Source organism: Telopea speciosissima, chromosome 7 (assembly GCF_018873765.1).
Source record: "Telopea speciosissima isolate NSW1024214 ecotype Mountain lineage chromosome 7, Tspe_v1, whole genome shotgun sequence".
Classification (NCBI taxonomy): domain Eukaryota; kingdom Viridiplantae; phylum Streptophyta; class Magnoliopsida; order Proteales; family Proteaceae; genus Telopea; species Telopea speciosissima.
This window is the reverse complement of record NC_057922.1, coordinates 66299433-66312582: the sequence shown is the minus strand read 5'-3', so window position 1 is coordinate 66312582 and position 13150 is coordinate 66299433. Positions and strand designations below refer to the sequence as shown.

Here is a 13150-nt window from a genome sequence, read left to right as displayed (position 1 = left end):
GATCCTCTGCGGCATGGGGTTGAGCAGCCATCGTGCTACGCTCAACTCACAGGCCACCACATGAATTTGATGCAAATCCAATGGTTGGTAGACGAGCTCAATTGCAAATTCATAATTATTGCTCAAAATTCAAAAATGTCAAACCGCCGTCTAGCAACCATTGGATTTACATCAAATCCATGAGTCGACTTGTGGGTTGAGCGTTGCATGATGGCCGCTCAACCCCAGGCTCCAGAGGATCCAAATCCCTAGGGTTATGCGGCCATCGTTCTACGTGCAACTCTTAAGTTGCCACCTCAGCACATATGCTCATCCAATGGTTGGGCATCAAGCTCTTCAAAAATGCCGCTCAAAATTCAAATTTGAAAAGAGTTCGATGCCCAACCATTGGATGGGCATATGTGCAAAGGTAGCAACCTAGGAGTTGCCGGCAGCACGATAGCAACACAACCCCAAGCCGTAGAGGAGCCGATCCGAAAACTTTTCTCAGAGATTTAGTAATCCACCTAGCAAAACAAAACTGCATCAGTTGGCTTTAACCCAAATCCACAAACCCCCCACCTCCTTTAAAGATGTTAAACCTTCATTAACCTTTTGGTCTTTTATACCACTTGTCTCTGATGATCCATACAAGGAAAATGCAACTATACTAACAGCGTTAAAAGAATTAGAAATTTTTAAGTCATTGGTTCTATTGCACCTAATTGCAAAGGGTAAATTAATTTTTTGTGCAACAATTTGGTTTTTGATATTAGTAAATCCTTTTTGAACGAGGTTTACACTTTTCTTAAAGAGGTTTAACTCTAGGCTAAGTTAACTCATTTTGACAGACTAGACAGACAAAATTGGTTACTGCTTTAGAACAAAAAAGAAAATTGACTACTGCTCCAGCAAAAAAGGAAAAAGAGGGGGGGGGGGGGGGGAAGGAGGAGGTTGAACACCCTGTATAACATTCCACAGCAACAGCAACAAGAATATTTCACCCAAAAAAAATAAATAACCAATACTTTCAAAAACCATAAGTAATGGCTTGATATATCATATATCTCACCAGAAGCAGATCCCACACAAAGAGGTTTCTTCTAGGTAATTTGTGTAACTGAAAAAGTAAATTCTAAACCAACAGCCTATCCAACAAGCAACGAATGAGTTTTTTGATGAAGAGGACAATAACAACATAATGAAAGTAACCAATTAGCGCCTTCAATCATCCTTCAGTCGCTTGAGAATTTTAGCAGCCCATCGTCTAAGACGTTGCTTCAGTGTGAAACCAACAATAACACCAACAGCAAAGCCAAAGGCACAAAGTTTTGTACATGTCCACAGTGAAACTACTTGCCTGCAAAAATGCATATAGGAAACAAATGGCTCACACTTCTGAATGACAATACCATCAAAATTGGGCATACAGTATTGTCCAATGTCAGATCCCTAATAAAGCAGACAGATAATGAAAAGATTTCTCCAACTACAAACATACATCTGAAATGACAAACATTTTTATGCACTTCCACAGAGTAATTGAGGTAACTAATCCACCTAAAATGGAGTCATCGCCCGAATGTTACTATAAAACAGAAAGGATTAAAGCACCGGTTAAGAGCCCTTTGTCTGGAGGACCTCTCTTCTCCCCCTCACGGAGATGGAAGAAGGCTGCTTGATATGCCCCTTAAACATCCCCCCCACCCCGCTCTCAGCCGCAGACTCTGATCAAGCGAGACCTAGGCTCGGCCGGTCCCGTGAGGGATTACGAAAATACTAAGCTAAACTGCCAAGGCTTGGCGCACCCCTTGAAAGTTCAGATTCTCCAGACTTTGTGTGTCCAAACATCACCCTTCTGTGTTCTTTCTAATGGAGACAGAGCAAGCCAGATAAGTTCAACTTCTCTCAATGTCTTTCTGTTCCAAATTACTTTGTTGTTGAATTGGGTTCAGTGGTGGCCTGTGTGTATTCTGGATACGTTCTATCTCATTGCAGGTTGATTATAGTTCCCAACGTATGATTGACTGCAAGGTAAAGGCGAGTTCTGACACTATGCCCTGGCATCTGACCCTCAGTTATGGGCCTCCAAAGACTTCTGACAGCCCCCCCTCCCCCCCTTTCTGGTAGCAGCTTAGCACTATGAGTAGTAAACAGAATCGGCCTTGGTTGATTTGGGTGATTTCAATGAAGTACTGAATGGAAATGAGATGCAAGAAGGCAACCCAAAGTCCGCTGCTCAGATTGACTGCTTCAGGGAATTTGTGGACAGATGTGCTCGTATGGACATGGGCTCCAATGGCCCCTTCTTTACATGGTCTAATACTTAAAACTGACCCAATTGAGACCGTGACCACACCTTGATCAAACAGTGATGATGTGGTCAACCCTGGATACATGGCTGATTTATCAGGGGGAAGGACCACGCTAGTCGTCTGTGTGTGTGGTGTGTAGTGAGTGGTCTTAGTGTCTTCTTACTACAAGAAAGACGAAAATAGACAATTCTAGTTCTCGAAACTCATTGTTATCTCCTCTATTTTCCCCTCCCAAAGGGAAAAGGTTGTTCAGTTTTGAGGCAAGATGGAGGGATATACCAGGCTGTGCTGATAATATTAAACAGAGCTGGCAAACTACTATCAAAGGGTCTCTCATGTTTAAAATTCATAAGAAGATTGCCATCTCCTAGGCTAAACTAGCACAACGGAAGAAGATTAATACCCCAAATGTTGATACTGAGGTGTCTACAAAGATGGATGATTTTCAGCATTCAATCCATGACATGGCACCCCTACCTAGCAGATATGGAACAAGGACCCAAAATGCCTTGAAAAACCTCCTTGACCAACAAGAAACCCATTGGAAACAGAAATCCAGGATGCAGTGGTTGCACTGCGGGAATAGGAATACTAGCTTCTTTCACACCACTACCCTGGAGAGGACAAACAGGAATAAGATCTTGAAGCTAAAATCCTAGAGTGGCACGTGGCTAGAGGAGGATATTGATAAGTAAATTTTTACCTTCTACCAAAAGCTGTATACATCTGAGGGATCTAGTAACCTAGAGCAGGCATTTCAACATTTCACTCCACAGGTTACAGAAGAAATGAACAGGGAGCGTAGTTTATCTATCTCAGATGGAGTCAACTATCTCAGATGGAGTCAAGAGAGCAGTGTTCAGTATGAAGAATCCAAAGGCCCTGTAATGTAAAGCTAGGTCTCAAATAACCAAACTCCAGACAGGATCACAAATATAACCCAAAACAACACTGATTTCAGACTTAATACCACTATATCAATACATGAACTTGTACCAAACAGCAAGTTACAATGAATTAAAATCACCCTTATATCCCCTAGCGATGTCTAGTATAGATATGGAATAAACCCAGCTCATGGAAACAATAAAAAGAAGCAAACAAACACCTATTGCAGGACAGAATAGGGGCCCAAAACCTGAGAATGAACTGATCTCAAAAAACACATCAACAGTGAATGAAAGGGGATGAGATTACCATCGAACAACAGCCTTGATATGTAGAATATAACCTCAAAATCTCAGGGCAAGTTAATGGCTAGATGCTGAGATATATCAGTGTCATGGAAATAGAAGGTTGGTTTCAGAATTACAAGGCAACTGAATATAAACAACCCAGCCATCTGATCTGCTCCAAATCAGTATCGAAGGGATGGTTGTATGTCAGAATTCAGGCCTTCAAATATCAGCAACAGTTGACGGTCAGATCTGGAGATCGATGGTGTTGAAAATCCCAACAAAGCTCTTTGAGATAATTGAGCCGCAGGGACTGTTTGGGGAGTCCTCCAATCAAAAGCAACTTGGGAATATCTGATGGTTATATCAGTGATAACCAGTAGCTTCTGTAGAGGTCTCGGTTAGCCTCAAATCAATTGATCATAGAATATGAACTCAAGTTAGGGGAAAACAGGGTATCGACTGGAGAAGAGCAGAGAAGGGGAAAAGGATAGAATACACACTCAGTCTATTGCATCTCACCCGAGGTCTCTCACCCATAGTTCAAAATCTTACCGAAATTGCGTTCAGATATTTTGGTGGGTCCAAGATGTGATGGTAGGTCAAAATGAAAAAATGCAATATTTCAGAAATTTCGGTCATCTCGTTTTGGAAATTTTGAACATTTCGGAAATTTTGGTGTAAAAAATGCACCGTTTCATCAAAATTTCAGTCATTTCGTTTTGATATTTCGCTCATTTCGATATTTTGCACCCCAAAATGGCCAAGCAAAACTCGAAAAAAAAAAAAAATACAATGTTTTGGTCAACAAAATTTCGGTCTGGCCGAAATGGCCTTCCGAGACCAGATTTAGTACTATGCTCTCACGGTAATTATTTGTGCAAATAAAATTTTTCTTCATTCAATAATCATGGGGAGGACCCAAAAGGTCCATTACAATATATATTTGAAACTTTCCAAACTAAAAAATAATAAAAGGAAAAAAGGAAACAATAGCATTCCCTTAAGAGGAAATTGAGATTTGTTCCTCGAGCAACTAAAATCAAAACAAAACAGACATAGGCTGAACTTAAAAAGAAAGTACATAAATAAAAGATTGCCGGAATCTATCCCCCACGTCAGCCTTTGAGCGAGCCTGATGCAGCTCCAAGTAGGAAGAAGAAGAAGAAGAAGCCCTGAACTTAGGGCTTGATTAGGGAGCCATAGATTAGGATTATTATTTTCCATACTTAGTTTATTTTCCTGTTTTTAGATTGAACCGGTTTAGAATTGGTTGCACCCAATTGGTTCAATTGGTCTAATTTAAGTGAAGTGTTCCTATTGGTTAATAGGTCCTTAAATCCTATTGGCTAGTATAGAATCTTCTTTTAAATTAGTTGTTTTAAGTTAGATGTCTTTTAACCTAAGTTAGTAGGGTTAAATAGGTTTTTTACTATTTTAAGTTATTAGTTTTAGTTTTAATTCCTTCCCTTCCACCATTTTGTGAAGGAGAAGTCATTAAGTTGTATTAGGATTTGGCATAAAGCCATATTATAAATAAAGTAAATCGTGGAGGGCTCCCCCACACTGAACTTTGAATTAAAAAATCTGTTTGCTGCTGTCGGCTGTTGCTGCTGTTCCTGCTCCTTTGTGAGTGTATATCCTTGTGGATTTCAAGGTGGATAGGGTGGGTGGATTCCTGCGACTCCTTGCATCGAGAAGATCGGGAGGTTCCTTCAATTATAAAGCTGCTGCCGGTGGATTTCCTGCTGTAAGTTTGAAGTTTAATTTTCTGTTCCATCCATTCTTCTTCCCTCCCAATCGATTCCCCCTTTTTAATTTTATTTGAATCCCATCAAAACCCTAAGTCTCCATTAAATTACCATCGACCTCCATAAATCCTAGTGTTCTAAATTTTGTACAGCCTTCATCCTTCATCAGTTTTCATCCAAAATTTAACCACAGATCCCTTACTGCCCTCCCTCCACTCGACCTAACCCGCAGCCTCAACTATCCATCAAAAACCCTAATCCCCTCACTCACATAAAACCCAAAAAAAAAACCCCTAAAATTCAAAAAACCACACTTCCAGCCATCCATTCCCCTTCAAACTTCAGTCGAGCCTTCCCCTCACTGTTTGGGAAACTTGATCTCAAGTCCAGCCCAAAAATACCACTCTAAACCCTAATTTCAGCCTAGCTTCTAAAACCCCAAACCCAACACCCTAATCCTAGAATTTCAGAATTTAATTTTTTGTTTAAACCTATTTAAAACGTATACCATTAGCTTCCTTTAGACCTGCCCATCATTATCAAATATCACATTCACTCAATCCCCTTACCTAACCCTAATTTTGAGTCAAATCAGCCTACTTTGCCCCAATCGGCTGGTCAATTCAGAACCATTGTACACCTGGCCTCTAATAGGATCCTTCTCCTATTTAGAGCTACATTAACTTGGTATCAGAGCCATGGCTGAACATGGCAATCCGGTGCTACCACAACCACTCGATCCTTTGGCAGCAATGTTAGAGATGTTTCAGAAATTTACTGCTGACCAGAAGACTTTGGTTGAAGATTTTAGAGCTAAACAGAGAGCTATTGCTGAAAGGCTGCAAGTAATTGAGCATAGACAACTTGCACTCAATGGGGACAGCAATGTACCCATAGAAGAAGACAAGTGCCAACTCCATTCAGTGGTACAGAGGCTGCCTGACAGAGATGGGAGCCCCAGAGATGACTACAGGGGTTATAGAGATAGACACATAGGTCACAGGGACAGATCCAGGACTGACCGAGATGACAGGGATGGTAGAGATTATTATAGAGATCGTCGGGACAGACCTAGAGATGCCCGTAAGCCTTCTAGGGAACACAGAGATCACCACCAAGGCTACAGAGACAGAGACAGAGGTCGCCAGCCTACTTTTGAGGAGTATATGAGGTCCTACTTCACTGGAGACCAGGGCCCTAATCGACACTACACCGACAACCAGAAGGTGAAGCTTGAGCTGAAAGAATTCGATGGTCACCCTAACCCCCAGGTATTTTATGACTGGCTTGCTGCAATAGAAGATTATTTCGACTGGTATGACCTATCTGAAGAGAGGAAAATGAAGTTAGTCCGTGCAAAACTTGTCGGACCTGCACGTGAGTGGTGGAGAACTACTGAAAGAGAGATGGACTTTAATGGCACTGCACCCCACACTTAGGAAAACATGAAATGAGTAAGCAATACTTGCCAAGGCACTTCAGGTCTCAGCTGCAGGATCAATTCAACTCCCTCCGCCAAGGGACCATGACTGTGACGGAGTACATGAGGAAATTCGATGCTCTTTCTTCTCGCACTGGCATTAGGGAGGAGGGTATCCAAATGCTTTCCCGGTTCAGGTTGGGTCTATCAAGTGAGATCAACAGGGCAATTGGGGTGGTTGACGTTGCAGATGTTCGAGATTGTTTTGAGAAGGCCTTGAAAGCAGAGGAGCTATTAGCTTCAAGTAAACAGCCGGGTTCTACTTCCAAGCAGGCCTACATCAACACTAGCACCTCAAAACAAAGTTCCTCTATAGGCAGCACCTCTCGCCCTGCTGTTCCCCCACGTGTGGATGATAAGAGCAAAGCTCCTATGGGCCGTTATTACTGTCAAGACAAGGGGCATATTGCTAGGGATTGCCCACACAAGAAGAAGTCTGTCAACGTGGCTGAAAAGGAAGGAGTTCAAGGTGAAGGTGAAGGTGAAGGTGAAGACCAGGGCGAAATTCATTTCCATGCACTTCCTCCTGATGATGATGACGATGTGGCTGCTTATCTTGAAGACGAAGGTAATGATCCTAAAGGTGTTCATGTGATCCTTCAAGCGGCTGCTGCCCAGCCAGAATTCCAGCCTTCTTCATCCGTCAAAGAACTGCTGTCCGCATACAAGCTTGAACCATCCACTGAAGATGAACTCAAGAAACTTGATCCTGATTCGGAAGACCATTCTGTGATCTCCAGCCTTTCATCGGAGATGAATGCTTTCAAGACGGGGAGAGTTGATGCAGCTCCAAGTAGGAAGAAGAAGAAGAAGAAGCCCTGAACTTAGGGCTTGACATAGATTAGGATTATTATTTTCCATACTTAGTTTATTTTCCTGTTTTTAGATTGAACCGGTTTAGAATTGGTTGCACCCAATTAGTTCAATTGGTCTAATTTAAGTGAAGTGTTCCTATTGGTTAATAGGTCCTTAAATCCTATTGGCTAGTATGGAATCTTCTTTTAAATTAGTTGTTTTAAGTTAGATGTCTTTTAACTTAAGTTAGTAGGGTTAAATAGGTCTTTTACTATTTTAAGTTATTAGTTTTAGTTTTAATTCCTTCCCTTCCACCATTTTGTGAAGGAGAAGTCATTAAGTTGTATTAGGATTTGGCATAAAGCCATATTATAAATAGAGTAAATCGTGGAGGGCTCCCCCACACTGAATTTTGAATTAAAAAATCTGTTTGCTGCTATCGGCTGTTGCTGCTGTTGTTCCTGCTCCTTTGTGAGTGTATATCCTTGTGGATTTCAAGATGGATAGGGTGGGTGGATTCCTGTGACTCCTTGCATCAAGAAGATCGGGAGGTTCCTTCAATTATAAAGCTGCTGCCGGTGGATTTCCTGCTGTAAGTTGAAGTTTAATTTTCTGTTCCATCCATTCTTCTTCCCTCCCAATCGATTCCCCCTTTTTAATTTTATTTGAATCCCATCAAAACCCTAAGTCTCCATTAAATTCCCATCGACCTCCATAAATCCTAGTGTTCTAAATTCTGTACAGCCTTCATCCTTCATCAGTTTTCATCCAAAATTTAACCACAGATCCCTTACTGCCCTCCCTCCACTCGACCTAACCTGCAGCCTCAACTGTCCATCAAAAACCCTAATCCCCTCACTCACATAAAACCCAAAAAAAAAACCCTAAAATTCAAAAAACCACACTTCCAGCCATCCATTCCCCTTCAAACTTCAGTCGAGCCTTCCCCTCACTGTTTGGGAAACTTGATTTCAAGTCCAGCCCCAAAATACCACTTTAAACCCTAATTTCAACCTAGCTTCTAAAACCCGAAACCCTAACCCTAGAATTTCAGAATTTTAATTTTTTGTTTAAACCTATTTAAAACCTATACCATTAGCTTCCTTTAGACCAGCCCATCATTATCAAATATCACATTCACTCATTGCCCTTACCTAACCCTAATTTTGAGTCAAATCAGCCTACTTTGCCCCAATCGGCTGGTCAATTTCAGAACCATTGTACACCTGGCCTCTAATAGGATCCTTCTCCTATTTAGAGCTACATTAGAGCCACAACACCCTCTCGATTGGGCTGGCCCAGCCTATGCTAGTTGGCTCTATGGCCCATTTTTTTGAGTGATGGACCATCCCCTTTGTGATTCCTTCGTCTGTACTTTAAGCCTAGAAATCGATTTAAATCAGCAACCCCCCACCCTCTTAAAATCGTTCGTCTCCGATGAATGAAAGAGTGATATATAACGCTCGTAGAGATCCCAGTTGAGATGCTTGAAACCACCGGCATGGATCCACGTACAGTCAAGCTCAGGTCGTCCCTTCCATTTGACAAGGAATGAGTAGTAGTAGCCTTTGCCACCCCACATTGTAGTAAACTCCGCAACAATGGGGACTGCAAAATGGGGAAGTCGTGATGCGTGCTCAGTGTCACCTTCGTCCAAATGATGGCCCACATATAGAGTAAGGGCAGCCACGTTGAAAACTGTTAAGTATGTAACCCTATAAGGGTATTTTTGGTTTTTACTTGTTTCTACGTGCTTATTCCCTGTTACTAGCATAGTCGGCTGTACAAGGTATTCCTGTAATTCTGCCTTATTATTGAAAGATATAAATGAAGGGGCTGAGTGAACAAACTACTCACTTAAGCCATTTTCCCCAATTTCTGTCTTGCTAACATGGTATCAGAGCAGGACCAAAAAACCCTATTCTGATCTAAGTCAAAAACCCACCTCCTTCCTTCCATTGTTTTCCTTTCTTCCCTCTCTTCTTCGATCTTCTTTCTCCTTTTCTTCTTGGTTCTTTCCCTTCACCTTAGGGCAGCACTTATGAGGTGATCTTACGATCTAGTTGCTGCCCTTAACACCACCTCATCTTCTTCATGATATAAACCGTCTCTATGCCCGAAAGTTGCTACTCTTCCAGAGGTGGAGCTCGATGAGAAGGTTATTAACAATGAAGACCCTATGGAGGTTGAACACATAGAATTTGTGATGCCCCCTTGGTTCTTTGAAGAGAAGGCTCCATGACTTGAAGATTTTATTCCTACTGTTTCAGCCTCACCAAAATTCTGCCCGGGAAGTGTAAGAGTTGTTGTCCACATGTTGCTTCCCTCTCATCATCACAAAATTCGTGGATGGGTTTCTTCCAAACAGCATAGTACTTGGACTCCTACTAATGATGTCAAGAAACTTAACCCCAAGTTGCAGGAATGTCGCATGGATTTCACCCATTCATCGGAGATGAATATTTCTAAGTTGGGGAGAGTTGATGTAGATCCAAGCCTACTCAAGTTGAAGAAGCCACCCTAAGCATAGGGTCATAATAAGAGCCGTAGTATAATCTTATACTTAGTTTATTTCAGCCTTAGACTAGTTTTATACTTAGTTTTATTTTTGTGTTTTTAATTGAACCGGTTCAAATTGGTTGCATCCAATTGGTTCAATTTAAGTTGGTCTAATTTAATTGAAGTGTTCCTATTGGCTTGTAGAATCTTATATCCTATTGGTTACTTAGGAATCTCAGCTATTTAAAGTGTTTTAAGTTGTTAGGGTAAATAGGTCTTTTTGTTTTAAGTTGTTTATTAGTCTCACACTCCTTCCACGATTTTGGAAGAGAGAAGGAAATTGCATTAGGATTTGGCCCTTAGGCCTTTATTAATAACAGAATCGTGGGAGGCTCCCCCACAGTTTAGTTTTAAAAAAAATATATCGTTTATGCTTGCTGCCTTTGCTCCTGTGAGAGTGTTGCTGCCTTGTAGATCTCAAGGTGAGGAATTGGGGGATTACCAGCCAACTCCTTGCATCTGTTAAGATCGGGAGGTTCTTCTTCTTCACTCCTTGCATCTGTTCGGATCGGGAGACTCTTCTACAAGCTGATTCAAGTTATTGTTATTGAGTTCCTGCAAAACCAGTGAGTTACTTTATTTTCCTGCAACTACCCTGCTGTTTCTAACCTTCTGACCTAGACCTACATTCCCACACTCGATCCCCTTGACCCTAACTTCATCTAAATTCTGTTTAGCCCAATTCCCTCCATCAATCACCATCAAAATTCAATCACAGCCCCTTAGACCTCCCCCTCCACTCGACCTTAGTTGCAGCCTCATCCCAACACCCTAACCCTAATCCCCCTCATCTCTCTAAAACCCCAAAACCCTAAACTTGCTGTCCAGCCATATTTGCCAATCAGAACTCACCCAAACCTGGCCGAGTGTTGTTCCCTATCAGCATAGAGCTCGACCTGAATCCCTGCCCATAAATCCTATTCTAAACCCTAGATTTCACCATTCCCAAAACCCGATACCCTAACCCTAAAATTTCCAGAATTTCAAATTTTGTTGAAACCTATTAAAACTTATACCATTAGCTTCCTTTAGACCTGCCCATCATTATCATATATCACACTCACCCTTTACCCTAGCATTAACCCTAGTTTTGCCCTAAACTACCCAATTCTGCCCAATCGGTTATCAGTTTCAGAACTTCTGTTCACCTGGCCCCTAGTAGGGTCCTATCCTATCTAGGACTACATTACCTAAATTAACCCTAAGTGAAGTAGTGAGGAAAGACATGCAGAGCTTAGGTCTCATATCTTGTATGACATCGAACAGATCTGATTGGAGAACAAGGATCCATGTAGCATACCCCCATTTTATTGGGAAAAGGCTTTGTTGTTGTTGTTGTAAATATATTTATGAACATAAAGGTGAAAAAACAACCAACAGCAGTATCACGGGGCCAAAACTCCAATCCAAAAATAAAATTATCCATCTCCCTGTACATGCTTTCAATCTTAAGTTCTTAAAGGATGGAAAATGGCAGTACATACTTCCTTCTTCCATGATTAAAATGGAAGGAACCAGCAGAGATTATACCTTCTGTTTTCTAGCTTTATCACAACTCACCAAAGATCAACCTTAAACACAAATCACCACTTTGAAAACATAAACCCAGAAGATCATAGAGACATTGTCCTCAGCTCATCTAAAATCCAAATCCCCACCCCCACCACCTCTTCTCTCCTAAGGCAGTAAGTCCCTTTAATACTAGTCCTCCAATAACAGTAAGCAATACAAGGCAAATTTTGGAGCTTTCTGGAAACCTAGGCAGTTTAAGTGTTTAACCAACGTTTCAGAAGCAGACAGGACATCAGATTATTCTTTTCTAGCAGCTGGAGGCCTAACAGCCTGGTCCTACAGTTCAAACAGTCTTAGTCCCCATGAGCCTTAGTCTAATGGACCCACTGCTTTAAAACAACTAGATGGGTAAAATAGCCCCTCCTTTGACTTCTAAATTTGGAGGAAGAACCCTCTCCTCTGTTACATCAGAGAGAAAAAAGGATAAATATATCAGCACAGAACATCTATTCTAGACACCCATGTCAGTCCCCTTCCACGTGTGACTGTGTGAGTTCAGTGTCCAAATCTGCTGGGAGTCAGTGCAGCTCCTACTGGTAACTGTACATGCAACATAATCCCACGCTATAACTTTGAATGAGATACATACTAATCATGCATAGCACTAGTTTCCCAAAATGTCATAGTATCATTCGACTAATTTGACTCCAATTGATATTTGCTTTTGGAAGTGTAAGCTTCATCACTAGAAACGTAGTAATCAGGATAACTGGAAACGGATTCACGGATCAGTGACAAAACTTCTTCGACAAAAAGCCTGGAAATGTTCCAGACAGTGAGGCAGTACAACTCTTAAAGATCTAAGAGTGGGGGAGTCAACACACTCACCAAATTCGAATCGATTCAGGTAAAAATTTTGCACAGAATGAGTCGACCTCAGGTAAACAAAACCAAGTGCCGACTCAGTCTACCGATAAAAACTTTAACAGTAAGTAATGACTAATGAGGATAGAAGAAGAGAAAAAGAGTGATTCGATTAAAATACCTGGGAGCTCTGGTGATCAAAACGCCAGACTGGTCGGCGGAGGAAGTTGGGCCGGCGAAATCTCTTTTGGAAGAACTGATGGAAGAAGTCGGCTCTTTATCTTTCGAAAGCGAAAAAAGGCCTTGCTTTAGTCCCTCCATCTACAAAACGCGAATCCAATCAAGAACAGCTCGACGAAACAAGGTATGATCCACAATAGAACTCCATATCCCTATATTGTGTTGCGACACGCGTGGGTTAAGGGAAGAACTAGGGTTTAGGGTTTAAGACAAGATTTGCTCCTGAAACGCTAGGTGCTCTCTCCTCCAGAACCAAAAAAACACACACCCAGAAACACACAGGAGTCTTCTTGATCCGTACGGTCCAATACTCGGAAATGGAAGCGAAATTTCCGTCTCTCGCCTAAACTCAATCCCTTTTTTTTTTTTTTTAAATAAGCCCAAACTCTCCCTAGCGCAACCAGCCATTGATCATCTAAGCTTTATTGGGCCAGTCTCTAAGTGGGCCCGCATCCTTATTGGGCCAGTCTCTAAGTGGGC

At 41.6% G+C, this 13150-nt stretch overlaps 1 protein-coding gene across 1 annotated transcript; it reads right to left on the bottom strand.

Moving 5' to 3' along the window:
• Positions 1–1007: 1007 nt before the first annotated feature.
• LOC122669206 lies at positions 1008–12840 on the bottom strand. The gene is made up of 2 exons (XM_043865903.1): positions 12612–12840; positions 1008–1339 (listed from the first exon to the last, which is right to left on the bottom strand). Exons 1-2 carry the CDS (start codon positions 12749–12751, stop codon positions 1204–1206), a joined length of 276 nt encoding a protein of 91 aa, XP_043721838.1. The 5' UTR covers positions 12752–12840; the 3' UTR covers positions 1008–1203.
• Positions 12841–13150: the final 310 nt, after the last annotated feature.